This window comes from Elephas maximus, chromosome 1 (assembly GCF_024166365.1).
Source record: "Elephas maximus indicus isolate mEleMax1 chromosome 1, mEleMax1 primary haplotype, whole genome shotgun sequence".
Classification (NCBI taxonomy): domain Eukaryota; kingdom Metazoa; phylum Chordata; class Mammalia; order Proboscidea; family Elephantidae; genus Elephas; species Elephas maximus.
Window position 1 is genome coordinate 116,876,769 of NC_064819.1, and position 22,117 is coordinate 116,898,885.

Consider the following 22,117-nt stretch of genomic DNA (forward strand, 5'->3'; position numbering starts at 1 on the left):
GGAAAAATGGTAGCATTTAACTGGGTTTCTCTGGCTTTCAATTCTCACTGTTTACTTAAAAAGTAGATGACAACTCCATTTCTCCCCACAAAGCAGATGTAGGAAGCTTCCTGAAAGTAGGTAGAACTCACCTTGAAAAATAAGTGTCATACAACCTCAGCTTGTTAAAATGTATACAACCCCATTAAATTAATAAGAGTGAACTCCAGATGACATTCTTGGTGCTCTTCACTGAAAGAGCTGTGTCCCTGAGCTCTTTTCTGCCGCCTTGAAGTCATACATTAGCTTGTCAATGGTTCTCCAGTGAGTTCAACTTTGGGACAGTGACCAAAGTTGAAAGAAAGAGGGCTGGCCTCGGGGTCTGCTCAGGGCTTCAGATTGTTTGCCGTATGGTGTAACTCTTAGGACCACGAGAAACCATGCTGATTCTTATTCAATTCCATAGAGCACAGTGTTTCTCATCCTGTAGAGATTTATTCAGATATACTTAAGAAGCAACTTTTCCTTATCTTCATAAAATTTGATTTTTTCCTCATGTCTAGAAAATCTCTTTTAAAACACCAGAAAAGCAGAGAGAGGCTGGAGGAAGGGGAGGGTATAATATATCTTAATAGGAAATCTGTGCTGTAATACACATGCTAGGTAGGTTCTTCTTTAATTTTTTTAATAATCTATTTTTTCTTGTTGTTAAGAACATACACAGCAGAACATATACCAATTAAACAATTTCTACATGTATAATTCAGTGACATTGATTACATTCTTTAAGTTGTACAGTTGTTCTCACTCTCCTTTTCTGAATTGTTCCTCCCCCATTAACATTAGGAAGCTCTTAATAAATCAGAAATGTCTGAGTCAAAAGTGAAAGAATAATGGCTATGGAATCTAAAGAAAGGTGATCTTTTTCCTGAACTGTCTCACTTCCTCAAGACAAAAAGTTATACCATATGCATGTGCCTAAAAGTGGCCATTCCATTCTCCTTGCTGATTTTCATCTGCCATACCTCTCTTGATTCTACTCTTTGATGTTTCTTTCTCCCAGTTAAAGACTGAATTTTTGTGAATATACGATGTAAAAATCAGTAAGTTTGGAATGGTTACCTCTTTGAAAAACTCCATACCACAAAATCTAAATAAAATTTAGCAACAGACTGATCCTTTCTCTCTCTAGTTGCCTATACTCATAATATACTTACACAAACTCAGTGGGATATAAATACACCTGGGCTAATGAAAGAGAAAAACTAAATGTAAACTAAGATGTATTAGCATCAGTTTTGTCAGATTCCTGATTCTCATATGTAATACAGAAATATCATAGGTGAGACAGTAAAGTTTTGATGGTTGGCAAAAAAAAAAAAATACAAGTTTTAATAGATTATGAGAAAGCATGCAACTATAAGTAATTTTTACTTTAAGCAATTCTTAAGGGCCTTCAAATCTACCAGAATCCAGGGGGGAAAAATTGCCTGAGTTTCTTTTTTTTAACATGTTCGCTAAATATTAAAGTATGACAGGGAAGAGGACATCTCCATTGTATAAAAAAAAAAAATTTTTTTTTTGATAGGGAAAATATTATGTAAAAACACTATCTAAAATTTCATGCAGGTAAATTGCTCTGTGTATAAGAAGGCGATCAATGTATTGAATATACTCAAAGTGTGAAGGCATCTCTCATTTGTTTTTTTTTTTTTTTTTTTTACTTCAGCTATACTGAAGTTCATGTCCATTGGAGTTGGCTGTATAAAAGTAATTACAATCAATCAAAAATTAATCACTTACAAGTATTAGCACCACCACAAGATGAGAAAGAAATAATAGCATAATTACCTTAAAAGAATATGCACATTCTAAAAATTCTTTCTGTAAAATATCCCAGAATCTAAACAATTTTACCTGTTTCAGGGATCCAATATCAACTCAAAATGTGCATATGTTTACACTTATTTTTCTAGTGGTGTTGATAATTTATATGAAATATCCGTGTTTACCCCTCCAAAGTCCTTTATAACAAAACAGCATGCATTTGTGAGATGATTAGTTTTATATTTGTTTCTGAAGCATTATGACCTGTTCATATTGTCTCTCAAATTTGAGTACCTTTTTTTTCTTCCTTTGCATTTGCTACAAATTGGAGCTCATGACTTTAACTGTTTTGACACTGTAATTGATGTCTTAGATGAACTTAGGCTGGCCAATTCATTCCTTGGCTAACTCAGTCTATGAGAGTGAGAGTAATTTATACTTGCCATTCCCTTATTATATACTTCATGCACTTCTTTGTTTCTTAAGCACTGGGAACACTCAGGTAAATTTACTTCTGAAATGTGTATTGAATACAAATCTGGTGGAGGACTTCAAAATATGAGCTTTCAGAGAGTTAGCATAATGTAACACAAAGCACATTATAGGCACGGTACAGGTCTGTGCCATAAACATATTTGGCAGCAATGATGCTCCTGCCTTACACAATTTGACAAAGCTATTCTTTTGGAGGTATTGTAATCCTATCTTAAACAATAGCTTATCATGGTCACTGCTTTAGCCTAGCAAATTTCTGGTCATCTCTCCTAAATTTTCATAAATTAAAGGTCCTTCCCCAATCCCAGGAAACCCTGGTAGCATAGTGGTTACGTGCTATGGCTGCTAACCAAAGGTCAGCAGTTCGAATCCACCAGGTGCTCCTTGGAAACTCTATGGGGCAGTTCTACTTTGTCCTATAGGGTCACTATAAGTCAGAATCGACTCAACAGCAATGAGTTTGGTTTGGTTTCGTTTCCCCAATCCTTACAGACAGAATTTTTTCCATTACTCTCAGTGTTCAGGTTTTAGCTCATAGCTTTATGGTATTCTGATAAATGGTGCTTTTGTCCCACAGAATGAAGATCATATCTGTTTTACCTTTGCAACCGCAGAACCTAGCCTACTGTTTAAATTCATTGCACAAATGAACAAATGAACCGAAAACAAATTACTTTAGAAAGATCTCTTTCTACATAATTTTTACTTGAAGGTACTGAACTATAACCTCTCCAATACCCTGGGAAATAGAATAATCATGAAGAATGTGGATTTGATCAAGAATGTTAAAATTGAGAATTTAAATCTGTATGACTATTTAATTTTTTATTCTTAAGAAGTAAACTGGTTATATGATTCAGTGCAAGAAGACTGACATTCAATATGGGCCCAAGAAATCTGCCCTCATTTAGGAGTTGTTATAATTAGTACTTACCCATAGCCAATGACTCCCTTCGACTGAGTCACCATTAAGGTCCCAATAGTCACATTCAGGACACTTTCTAGCACTCCAGTCTGTTGAGCAGTAATAAGCTGGTGAACCAAATTCTGTAATTTGTTACTTGATAGGGATGGAGTCAGCCCAGTGTTCCTTACTATTGGCAAATCGCCAATTTCAATGACTATCACTTTTGAGATAGTCTCCACAGTGGTTGTTGGTTCAACTCTATATGAGCTCGTCTGTATCATGAGAGGTCTACGTTGACTAACTCTTCTATAATGACTGGCACAAGTGACAGTTGGGCAATTGCGTATTCTTTTTGCCCTACTATCAGCAATGGCCCTTATGGTCTCTTCATTGCCAGGCATCTCATGAATAATTCTAATTTGGTCTTGGCCAATCTGTAAGAGGTCAGTTAGTCTTTGAAGGATCACTGTTTCCCATTCTTTTTCCACGACTGAAAACATCACGGTGAAAGCCAAATGAATGGAAACACCTGAGCGTATTTCAATAGGTTCCTTTCCTTGTAGGACAACATACAAGAGGTTATCCATGATGCTGAAGTGGTTAGCACCAACAGACTCATCCAGCAGTGAAGAAGCTGAATGAACCAGAGTAGGTGGAATGAAACGTTCCCTTATGAAAACATGGGGTCTCTGGAGTTCATGGTAGAATACAGCCAAGAGAAACTTGGAGGTGCTTTCATTCCCCAAAAGAAAAAAACGCAAAACTTGAGGAGTCTCATCCACAAAGCAGATCTTGGTGATTTGCCTGGTGGGTAAAATGGAATAGAAAGTAGACACGGACCCTGATGTAGAGCAGACAGTGTGGGCATTCACACTACTAAAGGTATCCACAAAACCACCAGTCACAGATACAACTGGATATAACTTCCCGATCACCCAACCGGCATCAGCACTGTCAAGAATTAGGACCACTTGGTCAGTCTGTTTACAGATGTAGCCTTGCATCAGTGGTTGGTACGTGCATTTCTGTTCTTCCCTAAATGTACCTATAAAATGAAGAAAAATAATCAATTGACATATTAGCCACAATTTTCCAAAGATGATTTGTAGTCCATCATTCTCAGTATCATCTATAACCTAATAAAACATGTTTGAACATCTATATAATGTTAGATACTGGAAATACAAAGAAGTCTAGAGCATAATCCCTGTGCTTAAAGTTCCTAAAGTCTAGGGTTATACATATAAAAAGACATAAACGGTTGCCCTTTAGTTGATTTCAACTCACAGTGACCCCATAGGACAGAGTAAAACTTCCCCATAAGGGCTTCCAAGGCTGTAATCTTTAAAGGCAGATTGCCACATCTTTTTTCCTAAGGAGCAGCTGGTAGGTTAGAATAGCTGACCTTTATAGCCATTTAATATATTTTGAATGTATATGTTACATAATGTATGTCATTTTAATAATGTATAGTCCATGTGTTTACCCAAATAGCACGTGTCTTCTGTGTTTGCTTGCCAACTGCACCCTCCCCCCTGCTCTGAGGAATCCGCATGAGGGCCGCCATGTGAATCCTCTTCCATGTGCTGCTGTAAAAATTAGCATAGCATGCTTATGAAAATAACTCGTGGGAAGAAGGGGTGGGTTGCAAACAAACACAGAAGGCATGGGTTATTTGTGTTAAAAAAAAAAGTGTAATAGCTAAGTGTAAAAACAGCTGAAGAAGTACAAGAATTAAGAAAAAGAAATAATCATTAAGGGATCCATAATGAAAGAAAAGTAGGGAAAAAGGATGTTATAAGATTTGAGTCACTGGGAAGAAAGGTAAATTGATGGGCTGGACCAGAGAATTTATGGAGGTATATTAAAACTGAAGAAGTGTGTTCTTGACCAGATTGTAAAGGATTTGGAATGTCAGACCACATAATTCTCACTTTCTCTTTTTTCCCTATATGTGAAGAGTAAATAAATGCAAGAAGAGAAAAAGAAGAAAGTGACTTTGGGAGTTGTAGACATTAAGTAGAGACCAAGTTGAGAATGGTTGGGGCACAAAACACACATGTAAAGAAAGCATTATCCAAAAGGACAAATATTGTATAAGACCACTATTATAAGAACTCAAGAAATAGTTTAAACAGAGAAGAAAATATTCTTTGATGGTTACGAAGCGGGGAGGAAGGGAGGGCGGGAGAGGGGTATTCAAATTAGATGGTAGATAAGAAGTACTTCAGGTGGTGGGAAACACAACACACAATACAGGAGAGGTCAGCATAACTGGACTAAACCAAAAGCAAAGAAGTTTCCTGAATAAACTGAATGCTTCAAAGGCCAGCATAGCAGGGGAGGGGGTTTGGGGACCATGGTTTCAGGGGACATCTAAGTCAATTGGCATAATAAAATCTATTAAGAAAACATTGTGCATCCCACTTTGGAGAGTGGCATTTGGGGTCTTAAACACTAGCAAGTGGCCATCTAAGATGCATCAATTGGTCTCAACCCGCCTGGACCAAAGGAAAATGAAGAACACCAAGGACACAAGGTAATTATGAGGCCAAGAGACAGAAAGGGCCACATAAACCAGAGACTACATCATCCTGAGACCAGAAGAACTAGAGGCTGCCCAGCTACAATCGATGACTGCCCTGACAGAGTACACAACAGAGAATCCCTGAGGGAGCAGGAGAGCAATGGGATGCAGACCTCAAATTCTCATAAAAAGGCCAGACTTAATGGTCTGACTGAGGCTAGAAGGACACCGGTGGTCATGGCCCCCAGGATAGGAACCATTCCCAAACCCAACTCTTCAGACAGGGCTTGGAGTGGACAATGGGATGAGAGGGATGCTGGTGAGGAGTGAGCTTCTTGGATCAGGTGGACACTTGAGACTATGTTGGCATCTCCTGCCTGGAGAGGACATGAGAGGGTAAAAAGGAGAGGGTAGAGGGGGTTAAAAGCTGGTGAAATGGACACAAAAAGAGAGAGTGGAGGGAGGGAGTGGGCTGTCTCATTAGGGGGAGAGCAATTGGGAGAATGTAGCATGGTGCATGTAAGTTTTTGTGTGAGAGACTGACTTGATTTGTAAACTTCCACAATAAAAATTAAAAAAAAAAAAGAAAGCATTATCCCTTGACCCATTAATCCTACCTGTTTCTAATCCTCCTTTCTATGAATCTAGAGTTTCTTACTCTGAATTCACAGAAATATTTTATCCTCCAACAAGCACAGTTTCTTTGATTTAAAATTTGTATTGATAGCATTTTTCTGTATTGTTTTCTAAATATTTTGAATTTGCCTTAGTGCAAGTTCATCAAAATAGCCTAAGGCTCAGAACAAGAAAATTGAATTACTGTTGACATAGAAAATATTACATTGGTGCATGATCTAACGTTCTCTTATATCCTTCCTTCCAAATGATATAATTAGACATATATGTCAAAGCTGTCCATTGTATCAATGAATTTAATTACCAAAATGTTACTTCATTGGTAGGGCACATGTTTTCTTTTTGCATCACCATAATCATCATCATCATCATCAACAACACAACAAAATAACAAAATATAATCAAACTTGCTTTCGTTTGTTTCTGTACGACATTCCTCAATATAAGAGTATCTTAGATACATTAATACATACAGGTATGCAAAAAAAAATACAGAAAGAGATATTGATGTTCTTAAACTTAAAAGAATTTTGAAATATGAGTATCCAGCTTTTTATAATACTCACTTAATCATACCATTCTTCTTAAAATATCCAATGGCTCTCCATTGCTTTGCAGTAGACATTCTAAATTTCTTTATCACTCCAGGAGTTCTACCCCTTACTCCATTATCTGGGCTCAACGCATCTATCCAAGCTAATTTCCTTCCACTCTGCATAGAAACCCTAAGTTTCAAGCCAACTAGGCTAGTTTCTGTTCACTACACGAGCAATGCTTTTCTTATCATGACTTGGCTTATAATATTCTTTGCACCAACTATGTAATTCCACATTCTACAATCTATATTCTACATTCTACCATGGCAGCACAAGTGCCATCCCCTCCCCAACCCTACAATTATGGGATTAATCTTTCCTATAGCACATCACTCTGGTGGCATTTCTTGTTTTCTATCTTTTATTAATGAAATGGGGATCACACTATTTATCATCAAAAACTGGAAATTTAAGAATAAAAGGAGTGCTATTAATAATTATGCAAGGGCAACAGACCTACACCCGGAGCTTCTTGGGCATACTGAGATGTATCATTACCTGAATTATAGCTATTTTTTTAGTATAGGTATTTGCCCTATAAAGTAGTGAATTCCTTCAGACCTGGACTGGACTCCAATTATATTTTTATTTTCTTCAGCAGGCATGCACTAAAAGAAATGCAAATAAAATTCTCCAAGATGGTTAATGATGCCAAATAGAAACACGGATCTTCAGGAAGGAATAAAGATCACAGGAAACAGTAAATATTTGAGTAAATACGATTTACTTCTATTTTCTTCTTAACTTCTTTAAAATGTGTAGGACTTTTAAAAGCAACAATTTTTAACTGTTTCATGGAGTAATGTGTAACGGGATTTATATGAACCTATACGTCTGAATAAAGAAAAGATAACTAAAGCCCTACTGAAGAAGAAGAAAGTGGGAGGACTCAAATACCTGACCTCAGAGCCTACTATACAGCTATGGTAGTCAAAACAGCCTGGTACTGGCTCAACAGCAGACACATTGACCAATGGAGCAGAATGGAGAACACAGATGTAAATCAACCTACCTATGGTCACCTGATCTTCAACAAAGACCTACCCATCACTTATCAACTATCTTATCTGACATTTCACACATATGACAATAGGCAAAAATCTACTATCTGACTATTTTGCACATTACTGATGTACATCTGGCAGTAACAAACACTGAGGTGCAAGGCGAGAGGAACACTAGACGCGATGGTTAAGATTATATGTCAACTTGGCTAGACCATGATTCTCAGTGGTTTGGCAGTTATGTAATGATGTAATCCTGAACTTATGTAATGATGTAGTCATCCTCCATTTTTGCATAACACCGATTTTTGCAAAACGACCTAGTCTTTGGAACCTAAGCATGTCTATAAGTAAGGACACACAGGGTAGTAACAAGATATAAACCATAATTAACAATACACAAATGCCATGAGATAAGCTAGATAACCAGGATCTTCTAAAAATTAACAGTTATGATCATCAAAAGACTTCATCAAAAGAGTAAAAATAGAACCTACAGACTGGGGAAAAAAAATTGGCTATGACAAATCTGACAAAGGTTTAATCTCTAAAATCTACAGGAAAATCCAACACTTCTACAACAAAAAGACAAACAGTCCAATTAAAAATGGGTGAAGAATATGAATAGACACTTCATCAAAGAAGACATTCAGGCAGCTAACAGGCGTATGAAGAAATGCTGGAGATCACTAGCCACTGTCGTTGTTCTTAGGTGCGGTTGAGTGGGTTACGACTCATAGCAACCCCATGTACAACAGAACAAAACACTGCCTAGTCCTGTGCCATCCTCACAATTGTTGTTATGCTTGAGCCCATTGTTGCAGTCACTGTGTCAATCCATCTCATTGAGGGGTTTCCTCTTTTTCACTGACCCACTACTTTACCAACCATGATGTCCTTCTCCAGTGAGTGGTCCCTCCTAATAACATGTCCAAAGTATGTGAGGCATAATCTTACCATCCTTACTTCTAAGGAGAATTCTGGTTCTACTTCTTACAGATGCATCTGTTCCTTCTTTTAGCAGTCCATGGTATTTTCAATATTTTTCACCAACATCACAATTCAAAGGTGTCAATTCTTCTTCAGTCTTCCTTATTCATCTTCTAGTTTTCGAATACACATGAGGCAATTGAAAATACCATGGCTTGGGTCAGGTGCACCTTAGTTAGTCTTCAAGGTGACATCTTTGCTTTTTAACACTTTAAAGAGGTTTTTGCAGCAGAATTGCCCAATGCAATGCAGCTTTTGATTTCTTGACTGCTGTTTTCAGGGGCATTGGTCGTATATCCAAGTAAAATAAAATCCTTGACAACTTCAATCTTCTCTTTGTTTATCATGACGCTGTTTATTAGCTCAGTTGTGACAATTTTTGTTTTCTTTATGTGGAGGTGTAATCTATACTGAAGGCTGTGGTCTTTGATCATTAGTAAATGCTTCAAGTCCTCTTCACTTTCAGCAAACAACGTTGTTTCATCTGCATAACACGGGCTGTTAATGAGTCTTCCTCCAATCCTGATGCCCTGTTCTTCATACAGTACAGCTTCTCCAATTATTTGCTCAGCAAAAAGATTGAATAAGAATGGTGAAAGAATACAAACCTGACACAAACCTTTCCTGACTTTAAACCACACAACATCCCCTTGTTCTGTTCAAAGGACTACCTCTTGATCCATGTATAGGTTCCCCGTGAGCACAATTAAGTGTTCGGGAATTCCCACTCTTCGCAGTGTTATCCATAATTTGTTATGACCCACACAGTCACATGTCTTTGCATAGTCAATAAAACACAGGTAAACATCTTTCTGGCATTCTCTGCTTCCGGACAGGATCCATCTGATATCAACAGTGATATCCTTGGCTCCATGTCCTCTTCTGACTCTGGGTTGAATTTCTGCATGAGCCATTAGAAAGTTCAAATCAAAACCACACAGAGATACCATCTCACCCTGACATTACTAGCACGAATCAAAAAATAGAAAATAACAAATGTTGGGGAGGCTGCAGGGAGATTGATGCTTGTATGCAAAGCCTGGTATGAATGCAAAATGGTACAACCTTTTTGGAAAATGATACGGTGCTTCCACAAAAAAGCTAGAAATAGAAGTGCCATATGATCCAGCTATCCCACTCCTAGAAATATATACTAGAGAAATAAGAGCCATCACATGAATAGACATATGCACACTCATGTTCATTGCAGCATTTACTCACAATAGCAAAAAATGGAAACAACCTAAGTGCCCATAAACAGATGAATGGATAAACAAACTATGGAACATATACACAATGGAATACTATGCAACGATAAAGAACAATGATGAATCTGTGAAATATCTTACAACATGGATGAATCTGGAGGGCATTATGCTGAGTGAAATAAGCCAATCACAAAAGGACAAATATTGTATGAGGTCACTATTATAACAATTCATGAAAAGGTTTACATGGAAAAAGAAACCATCTTTGATGGTTATGAGGGAGGGGATTGGGGGGAGGAAAAAACACTAAATAGACAATAGATAACTGGTAAAGGGTAAGACAGTACACACTACTGGGGAAGCCAGGACAACTTCTCCAAGGCAAGGCCATGGAAGTTCCATAGACACATCCAAACGCCCTGAGGGACCGAATTACTGGGCTGAGGGCTACGGGGACCATGGTCTCAGGGAACTTCTAGCTCAATTGGCATAACAGTTTATAAAGAAAATGTTTTATATCCTACTTTGGTGAGTATCGTCTGAGGTCTTAAAAGCTTGAGAACAGCCATCTAAGATACTCCACTGGTCTCACCCTGTCTGGAGCAAGGAAGAATGAGGAAAACTAAAGACACAAGGAAAACAATGGTTCAAAAGACTAACAGACCACAAGTACCACAGCCTTCACCAGTCTGAGTCCAGCATAACTAGATGGTGCCCAGCTATCACCACAGACTGCCCTGACAGAGATCACAATACAGGGTCCCAGACAAATCTAGAGAAAAATGTGGAAAAAAATTCTAACTCACAACAACAAAAAAGAGCTCAGACTTACTGGCCTGACAAAGTCTGGAGAAACCCCAAGAGTATGGCCCCCAGACACCCTTTTAATTCAGTACTGAAGTCACTCCTGAGGTTCAGCCTTCAGCCAATGATTAAACAGGTCCGTCAAACAAAAGGAGACTAAATGGGCATACCAGCCTAGAGGCAAAGACTAGAAGGCAAGAGAGGAGAGGAAAGCTGGTAATGGGGAACCCAAGGTCGAGAAGGGGAGAGTGTTTACTTGTCGTGGGGCTGGCAAAAGATGTCACAAAACAATATGTGTATTGTTTAATGAGAAACTAATTTGCTCTGTAAACCTTCATCTAAAGCACAATGAAAATTAATTAATTAATTAAAAGAATTATCTTCAAAAGCACCAAACCAGGAAGAAAGGAATTAATTGCATGATCTTAATGACCATGGAAATTGCTTTGAAACTTTTATGCACCAATGCCTACTACAGTTATACCTTTTCTAAATGATATAGTTAGGTGGCCTTCCCTCATAGACAATCCTTGAATCTTGTTGATTTTCCTTTTCTAAACTCTACAGCCTACTCTTCTTTTTTTAATACTAATTGCCCCCTTCAGCCATGTTGACGCCATTGATTAATTTAGAGACATTATTCACATTCCATCCAGTTTTAAAGATCTCTGGTTTTATTCTTCCTGTTTCTCTCCTGGGAGATGTAATGATGTAATGTCTTTTAATTTGACTTCTATAAAAAAACAAACCAAACCCATTGCCGTGGAGTTGACTGCAACTCATAGTAACCCTACAGAACAGAGTAGAATTGCCCCATAGGGTTTCCAAGTCTGTAATCTTTACAGAAGCAGACTGCCACATCTTTCTCCCATGGGGAAGCTGGTGAGTTCAAACAGCCAACCTTTTGGTTAGCAGTGCAGAGCTTAACCTCTTGACTTCCACATATTGCTAAATTCTTGGACCTACCCCCAAATAAAAAGATTATCCTACTTGATATGATTCTAAATCATGTTCTGTTACTAACTGTATGTACTATGATAAATCATATAACCTTACTAGAAATCAGTGTGATTAAGAGATTATTTCTTAAGGCCAAGACCTATATCTCATAATTAAACTACCAACGAGCTCAACACACCATCTCAAACACAATAACTAATACGTATTAGTCGATTGATACATAAGGTTCTTTTCAAAAATAAAACTCTGAATCTTCAAATCACTTTTATCTATTCTTACCAAGTGTTGAGTTATAAAGATTATTATTCTATAGCTTAAGTACATTTTAAGCCAATTCATCACAACAATTATAATCAAGTATATTATAAAACTTCATTGTGAATATCACTCCTGAATTGATGCTAATATATGATAGATCAATACTGTAGGAAATCCAACTATTACACATGAGACCATAAGATGGCAATTATGACTGATAATTTTTATACAAATTTTCTCCTGTTCTTGAATCACATAACTGATTCATTCACAGAAGATTCTAATGTGCTAAGCATTTTTTTCTTGACTTATTCATTCATTAAATAAACATGCATGTAGGCATGAGTTTTTTCCTCTTTCCTGATGACATAAGCCTTCTAAAGCAAAAATAACAAAAAGGACCATTTAAAATGTGGCTCAAGTATTCTTTTGTAGTAATGACATACAGTCTTCAAGACACTCATTTGGAGTAATAAAGTACAGTAGCTGTACTAGTGGAATGTATATACCCACTCCTCACTTATAGGCATAGTTAGGTTCCAAAGACTAGGTCATTATGCAAAAACTGGAGTTACGCAGAGATGGAGGATGACCACATCATTACATAACTTCCAAATTACATCATTACATAACTCCCAAACCACTGAGAATCGTGGCCTAGTCAAGGTGACATATAATCTTAACCATCACATCCAGTGTTACTCTTGTCTTGTATCTCAGCATTTGTTACTGCCAGACATACATCATTAATGTGCAAAATAGTCAGATAGTAGAATTTTTACTATTGTCATAAATGTGAAATGTCAAATAAGACAGTTGATAAGTGAGGAGTAGGTGTGCTTTCACAGAGATCCAGTGATAGAGAGGCCTGTCTATCTACCTACCTAGCTACCTACCTATTCATCCATCTATCCATCCGTCCGCCCATCCATCCATCCGTCCATCCATGGATCCATGCATCCATGCATGCATGCATGCATGCATGCATGCATCCCCCCACCCCCCCACCTCGCCACCCACCCATCCACCCATCCATCCATTCATCCACCCACCCACCCACCCACTCATTCATCTAATCTTCCTACCAGAAGTCAATTCACCATGAAGGCTTTTCCCCCCACCCATCTCTGTGCTCAGAAGTCAAAGTTCTCCATGCCCTTGTTCAGCAGTGGAAATGAATGAAGAAGGGTATGTCTTCTGTGTGTTAGGCTAGACACACAGGAGGCAGGATCTTGAGAGAGAGGATAGAACAAAGGAGAAGAGAGGGCTTTGAATTGGGAAAATGTCAGAGAGGATTTGAAAATGAGAGTTCGGGAAAGGCATGATCTCTGCTGAATGTGTGGTAGAGCGTTTGTATCCCCTCCTGAGTCTGGAACTCAGGCCACGTGTCCATAAATAAGCTCAGGAAAAAGGTGATAGAGTATGAAAAGTCACTGTCAAATCTTTATGCCGTTGGTGTTAGCTGCTGTTAAGTCAGCCCCCGATTCACTGCGACCCCATGTACAGTGGGATAGGACCATTGTGATCCATAGGGTCTCCATTATCTGATTTTTTAGAAGTAGATCGCCAAGCCTTTCTTCCTAGTCTGTCTTAGTGTAGAAGCTCTGCTGAAACCTGTTCAATATCACGGCGACACACAAGCCCCCAATGACATATGGGTGTTGGCTGCCCTTAAGGTATACTGGCCAGGAATCAAACCTTGGAATCCCATGTAGCAGAATTTCAGAGAATTCTACCACTGCCCTCATCAAATCTTTACAACCCTTTGCAATTGTGTATGAGTTGGATTATAAGCTCTAGAAACTGAAGTAAGGAATGGAATAAGTATTTACTGGGATTCTTTCAGTATGCTCTACTTTCTAACAGAAAGATGATCTTGTTACTAACTGCATCACTCCTCCATTCGATGATAAGAAGAAAGTTGCCTTATTATTATTAAGCACCGTGCTGGGACTAGGGTTTAAATATAAAAAAAACGGGTACTCAAATATGTGTTTATTTGCTTGTTTATACTTAGCCAGGTACCTTCCTGATTTCACAGGAACTAGTGCAATGCCAATTACGTGCATCATTTCTATTCCTAATTTCTCCCAATTTTATGTTTTGAACTCTGTGTATGAACATCTTATTATGAAGAAACCACATGCATTCTGATTTCTCTGACATTTGATTGGAGACTTGCCACTATGACCTTCACACAGCTAATAATTAGTAACTCCTCATTACAAAAGGAGAATTTTAAGAAATGTTGGTTATCATAAATACTCTCATCATGCCTTTCTTCCCAGCCACCCCACCACTACCACCAAATAGAGGACATATCTGTTTTGATCCAAGTGTAAAAAACATTTAAGTTGCTTCTTTGGTCCAGATCTTCTCAATAAACTGTAAAACAAGTTATGACACCTTTTCTCCAAAATCATATACTCTATACTTTTTGCTGTCCTAGGAATAACACTGTGCAAAAAAATTCTGTGATAAATAACATATTGATTATATTTTAAGGCTACCCAGAGTTATGAAATATATGCTTCTTCTAATCCAGTGTCTAGGTTTCTTTGGCAGTAGCACAAGAATGACATGATTGGGAAGGGGCTGCTCCAACCTTTTTGTAAAGGAGAAAAAGCTACATACAGGTAAGATTTACTCAACGGGGGTTGAGTAAATTATAGAAAATCCTCCCTTTTTAAAGGAAGCTAAAACTAAATGACACCACCAATGATATAGTCATCTCTGATAATGCAGGCCTGTTTCTAGCAGGAAGGCTTTACGGTTTGACAAAGATTCCATACAAAAGAAACACTCTGCTTGAAGTGAAAGCAGGTCCTTTTAAACAATTATTTAAATTATTTTAAATTTTATTGGAGTAAATCAGTCTGACACTCAAGATACGACTGGGAAGAGCAACAAATTCACAGCCATGATAATTCAGAGCTTCATAGAATGCACTAGAAACAAAAGACGGACAGTTGTGTTTAGGCAAAAACTGAAGTTCTGCAGATAATACTGAACCCATAAAAAGGTAGAGATTGAGGTTGAAGGAAGTGGATGTCTGAAGGTGTAAGCACCCTGAGAGACTAAGGGGGTACAGGGTCCAGAGCATTTTTAAAGAAGGTGGGTTTTGATAGGTTGAAAGGCTCTATCTCCCATGGAGCAGGAAGGATGGCTGGAGTGTCATGTAGGTGAATGGAGCCTCCCTCATAGGAGATTAAAGCCATTCCCATCTGCTGGGAGGTGTAAGGCAAAGCAAGGTCATCAAGTGTAAGGATGTGAGTTGGGATTTGGGATGAGAGAAGAGAGGTTGGGCAGAATGCTTTTGGATTGAGGAAATGGTATGAAACAGTCACTGTAGGAAATGAATGGATCCAGTCTTTGTGGGGTTTGGTGCTTACCCAGTGTGGAAGGACAATTCTAAGAAAACAAGTACAAATTAATTCAAAATTAGGAGTGAGAATGAATATTATTTAGAGTGAGAAAAAAAAATCACAACAAATTACAAATTTAAGAAGCCCCATGCACACCAAAAACATGATAAAATCCATGGAAAAAAAAATGTCATTACTTAAGGACATAACAAACCTCTATATTACTTTTTTCCTACATTTTTTGTTGCATGCTTTTTTTTTTAATTGCTTCTTCATATAACAACGATGTTGCAACGTTTTCTACAAAAAAGATAATTCAGTTCCTTTAGCCAGGTTGGTTGACATTAGTTTTTTATGACCGGCAGTTTAGAAGAGTTTTTTGCAGGTTCACAACTCATTATTGGTAATGTTGTATAAGTGTTTAGAATGTTGTCAAATGTGGGAAATTTCTTAGCAAGCTCTTCTCATGTACGAGCTGTGATATTTAAATACGTTTTCACAGACTAATTTTTTTGGAGCTGTCATTTCAAACCTTAATTCTCCTCCACCTCTCACCTTCTTCTTGTGCGTTAGGACATGTGTATATCACAGAGTGACCAAAGGCCCAGCTCCTTTGTGTCACTGCACTGGGTGAGTCAACACAGATGGCTAGTAATGACTTTACATAAAAGTGAACCACAAGAACTACATCCTTCTAAATCTAAAATATCTGTCTAACTCAACTGCCTCTTAGCTAGATACCAAAAATGTTTTATGTTCACTCCATTGCCACACAGCCCTACAGTACTTATGATGGAGAGTGATAAGAAAGCGATGTCTTAACCACTGTAGCTAAAATATCTTATTTTTCCAAATTTCACAAAAACATAGGGTCATGTGAAACTGCTAGAACTCCTTTTGAGTCCTTGGAAGGGGCCCATGTAAGTGAGGACCCTGACACCTAAATATGATTATCTTCACAATAAATCAGTCTATGCTGTGGAGAATGAACAAATGCCTTGATGACATAGACAAATAGGAGAGCTAGGTTCATTTAAGGTGGGGTTTTTGCCTGATGATTGAGGAGAAGGCGGAGAGGGCCACAAGTATTAAAGATATTTGTGAAGAACTAATTACAGTGAAGCATAGTAAATCTGAACTGCAGAAGGGGGGGAAGTGAAGAGGGGATTACGTAAGGCAGAAAAAGTGAATATGGCAATGGATTTAAGGATACAATGAAAGGTCTCTTAAACAAGTAAGCTGAGGAAAGACACCAAGTCATGGTCTGAGAGTAGGCTGCTTCAGTCCATTATGTTGAAGATTGTTGTAGTTAGTGATAACAATTTTATCCAATGACTGTGGAAGTGACTGGTAAGGTAGTACGGAGAAAAAGCATCCATAACAACAACCACTAATGTTTATTGAGGGCTTTCTCTGCCAGATATTCTTCTAGAGAGAATCTGAAGATAAATTGAATGGCCTAGGTTTTGGGTGAGTTATCCACCTGGATAAGCATCATGGCAGAGTTAGGATGAAGGGGAAAAGAGATAGCCAGCTCCTATAGCCTTCAGAGAGTGAAGAGCAATAACTAATACGTACATATAAGACACATCAAGCAGGGAGAACAGGTAGTGAGCCAGATAGTATCAGCTACAGAGGAGCAGGGGGTTTTACTTGGGGAATATGATATATATATGGCATGGGACCAGCATGAGAGCATGAAGGAAACTCAAGGTCTAAAGTGTGTGACACTAAAGAGACTTGGCAGGGAATGGCATCGTTAGATGGTAGTTAGATTCCAATTGAGGCTGACAGGTAAAGACAACGTTCTAGGAAGATAAAGAAGACTTTGCTGATTTCAGCTTCAGAGCTCCAGAGAATACCCACAAACAAGCTTGGAAGGAAGGTGACAGAGGGCTGGATGAGATCATGAATAAAGCAGTGAAGGGATGTATATTCTAAAGGTAGTTAGTTGATGGTGGGTGGTGGACTTCTGGTCGAAACTGAGGCAAACAGGAATATTAGGTCATACATACTACATCTTTAGAGTCTTCAGCAGTGATTTGGAAATTAGGACATATCAGAGAGCTCCTAAGTACTTCACACAGTTTTTTTTGTTAATAGCAGGTTCTAGGTGACTGTTTAGGTGACTGCTTAGTCAAGTCTTAAGGAGGTAGGGTGGTGGTTATCCCATGGTTGTTTGAGCTAATATATAAAGGTTGTTTAGGAGAACTTCAGGTATAGAATTATTTGACAGAAAGCCCAAAGACTAATGAGTGTGATTCCTAGAAGCCAGATGCAGTGCGATAGGAATTAGAATGGTAAAGAGGAAGCCTTGTTCTCACTACAAAAATGCCTTTGAGCCATGAGGTCGGTGGTCCATTAGTCATTCTTTTTCTCCTTCTTTCTCTCCTTCCCCTCCTTCTTGCCTCCATCCTTTACCTAGAACTTCCTAATGGCAAGTTTAATTGTACCCAGTTCATAGAAAAATTGAGTCAGAGCAATTTTGACTCACATAGTTACTTTGTAGTAGTAAAGAGGAAGAGGAGAAAGAGAGAAATCTTCTTTCCAGACTTCTCCCTGTGCCTTTGGTAAAATGAAACATAACTGATTAACTTCATTCTTGGATTGCATTTAGGTATAATGATAAATGCTGTGAAAGAGGTACCCTAATAATCCATGGACCTAATAATCCAAATTGTCAAATCACTTACTTGGTGAGATCTCAATTGCTTTTTATATTATCATTTGGTCTTTTTAATATTTTATCATACTATCCCAGGAATGTAAAGGTATAGCCACAAATTTAAAGTATGGTGAAGGTACAAAGGCAATAGCCTAAAGGTTATCAATAAGTAAAATTAATTATTCAGTTTTATAGCAAACCTTGGAACCCTGGTTTTCATAAACAAGAAATTTTATTCTTCTTTCTCCAGAATTTACCAATGATTTAAGAGATGAAGTCCAGTTTCCTATTTCATCTTCAGATTTAGCCAGCTCTAGTATTTTAATTTTAGTTTAAGCAAAAAATAATGAATACATAAGCAACATATGGGGGTTCCAAGACTAAAAAGGTATAGTTCTTAACTGTGGCAGAAAACACATATTAACTACTCAAGTGAGGGCGATACACACAGCCGACAGTACAATCTCCCGGCCCCAGCCAATGGGATAGAGTCTAGCTTCACTTCTAAATAGTGTTCCATCTTTTCTTCCTCTGGATTTTTTTCTCTCTTGCTTCTCTCAGTCGGGGAAGGTTTAGTTTTGAATAATGATTATCTTTCTCACTTGTTTTTGTCTTTCCTTTTCCCACTTCTCCAAATGGCCTTATCTGCCAGTCACATTTTTTGTGGTCTGCAATTCTGATCACTTTTAAATGAAACCCATGCTGGCTTTGGTAATCATAATGTCATTTACAATTTACCACTAAACACGTTTATTCAGTTAGTAGCACACTGGAGAAAGAGAACTCCATATGAACTCACCGTGAAAGACCTAATCTGATTATTTCCTCATGAAAATCCAGGCAGGGGTGCTTGTAAGAGGGACCAGGAGAAGAGTGGAAAAAAAGCAAGGTCTGGCCACAGCTGACTTTCATAATCACTGTGAATAGATAAGTGACACAGCCTGCCGGGGCAGCCGCCCAGTCACCCCAGGGCATTCCTCTCAAAAAGGCAAGAGTGGACAGGCCTTAATAAATGCTGAGTGACCAGTTAGTATCGTGTTAGCATATGCTATTGCATTCAAGATGGACAAGAACAGTGATAAAGTCCAGGAGCTGTCTGCGTGGGGGAAATTTGATTAAGCATGTTGTATCTGTATGTGCATGTGTGCACATGAATATGTTTTGTGTATACATTAACTTCCTAAAACATCCTACACATGCAATATGCTCTATCCACTTTTCCCAGGATTAGAAGCCATAGACCTAAAAAGCAAAAGAAAGGAAGCAAGTTAGGTATATCTGATGGGGGAGCGGGGAGGAGAAGGGGTGTGTGTGTGTGTGTGTGTGTGTGTGTGTGTGTGTGTTAGAATACTAAGGTTGCTTCCAGGGTTCTGACAAATATTAACTTTGTGTCAATATTTGTCCTTACTGTCGTGAAATGAGGATTTTCCACCTCATTTCACGTTTGAAAAGAAAATATGCCAAAGGGGTCGTCTTTGCTAGGAATAAAAAAAGAAAGGGGAAAAAAAAAATTCAACTCCTATCCTTTATTTAGAAAAATGAATCAGAAGAAAAGAAAAAAAACAGTATTTTTAAAATAAATGTTTTGACTCAAAGGAACATAGAATCTTTCCATCTTCTTTTCAACAAAAGGGAAAAATTTATATGCTTAAAATTGAATGAAATACATCAACATTAATGATTTTTTTTTTCCTTGAGGTTAACATCACCATTTCCCTCAATAATTATTTTAGCCATTTTGTGATAGATTTCACAATTCATGGTATGGTCAAATATAGGAGATTTTGACAAAAACAAAATATATAATCATTCTCTTACTTTCAAGAAATGAAAAGAAATCTTTTACAATTATTTTCTGTCAAATCACATTTACACCTCATTATTTTAATTTAACAATTACAAATAGCCAGAGTTCAAATAAAGTGAAGAAAGGTTCAATTTATCCTCATTATATATGTTGTCATAGACCCTTAGGGTATGAGGAGTGAAACTCCAAAACCTCAGAGCTGTGCTCCTAAATATACAAAATAAGTAACTTAGATCTTCAAAAGAAATATTTAAAAAACATGTTTTGAACATATTAGAAATAATGGAGTAAAACAGTCTTCCATTTTAGAATGCCGATTCTAAAAAATATTTTTTAAAACTTCAAAAATAATGGGTGTGTGTTCTGTGTGCAAAAGAAAAAAAAAAAAAACTAGTGCGTTTGCAATGTGTAGATAAATTGAGAGTGATGTTCTTATGCGCAATAGGGTCAATATAGATGACAGCACAAACTTGCTAATTTGGAGTCTAGAATTGGAGGTCTTTAGTCTATTAAGGAGTCCCTGGGTGGTACAAATGGTTAAATGCTCGACTACTAACGAAAAGGTTGGCAATTTGAACCCACCCAGAGGCACCTTGAAAGAAAGGCCTGGAGAGGTGCTTCTGAAAGGTCACTTCCTTGAAAACCCTATGGAGCCCAGTTCTACTCTGCAACATATGGGGTCACCTTGAGTTGGAATCGATTTGACAGAAACTGGTTTGCTTCTTTTCTTTTCTTTTTTTGGTTTAAAGTCTATTCCAACCAAACAAACTAAACCCATTGCTGTTGAGTTGATTCAGACTCATAGCGATCCTACAGGAGAATAGAACTGTCCCATAGGGTTTCCAAGGTGGATTCAAACTGCTGACCTTTCAGTTAGCAGCTGAACACTTAACCATTGCACCACAGGGCTCCAAAGTCTACTAAGTGATCATAATTTGGTAGTTCTAGTCATTATAATAAAAGAGAAAGTAACACATGCTTGCACATATATCCATAGACACAGATAGTTAATATTAAAGTAATGTAACATGAGAAATTTCAAACTTCATTTGAGAAAGTTCACTGAATTGAAAAAGTATAACATATTCACTGTTTAGGTCCTGGAGCTTCAAAATTAAGGCATTTTTAGGTTGGCTTACATAGTCTGCTAGACAGTAGCACTTAGGAGCACATTCTCCTCTGGCATACTTCTCAGTGAGGAAGACAGCAGTTGGTGACTGGTGTTGAGAGAATTTCCAACACATAGGAGTCACGGGAAGCCAGAAAAGAGATGCCCAAGCTTGAAGACAGCCCTAAAGGATTGAAGCTACTACACAGGAACTGGAAGCTAGCTGCTAGGTGGGAAGTAGACACCTCTGCAGGCTTGGTGGGCCAGTGGACTTCAGGGGAGCTAGCTGATGACAGCATCTGATACAATTTTATCAGCAATGTCAGTGAAGTTCTCATACTTGGGTTTATTTTCCATGGGAAGACATCTCCAAATCAGTCTGAGAAAAATTGAAAACCTCATAAAACCAGCCACTGCATAAAGCAAGGGATGCTTATAAGGCCTTCTGTTAAAGACTTTCTGCCTTCGTAAGTTCTCTTGGTGGTATATTAAATTATTTTGTTCTCTTTTTATAAAACTGTTATAAAAATAATCAGGAGATGAAAGCATAAGATGAAATGACATTAAAGATGAACGAAGGAGGGTCAGATTTGTATCAAAAAAGAACCTTTTTCTGAATCAACTACTTTTTTAAATAATAAATCTTATTTACAAAAGTCCATTCAAACAAATTTGAAAAGACTATTTTATAATCTTGTACTATGCTGAAATATGATCATCTATATATCCTGGTGGTGTAGTGGTTAAGAGCTACATCTGTTAACCAACAGGTCAGTGGTTCAAATTCACCAGGCACTCCATGGAAACTCTATGGGGCAGTTCTACTCTGTTCTATAGGGTTGCTATGAGTTGGGCTTGACTGGCCGGCAGTGGGTTTGTTCGTTTTATATATTTCTTGAAATAAGTAGCTCAGTGTTTTTGTATTTTTGTTATTTTGTTGTAATATGATTTGACCTGCAAACATCAATGGATGTGATCTCA

The 22,117-nt window shown here is 37.8% G+C and overlaps 1 protein-coding gene across 1 annotated transcript in view; it reads right to left on the reverse strand.

Moving 5' to 3' along the window:
* PKHD1 (PKHD1 ciliary IPT domain containing fibrocystin/polyductin) overlaps positions 1-22,117 on the reverse strand; it is a 593,425-nt gene that overhangs the window by 45,839 nt on the left and 525,469 nt on the right. The window contains exon 61 of the mRNA XM_049894022.1: positions 3,236-4,253. Coding sequence (XP_049749979.1) covers positions 3,236-4,253 — 1,018 coding nt within the window. The remainder of the gene's footprint in view (positions 1-3,235; positions 4,254-22,117) is intronic.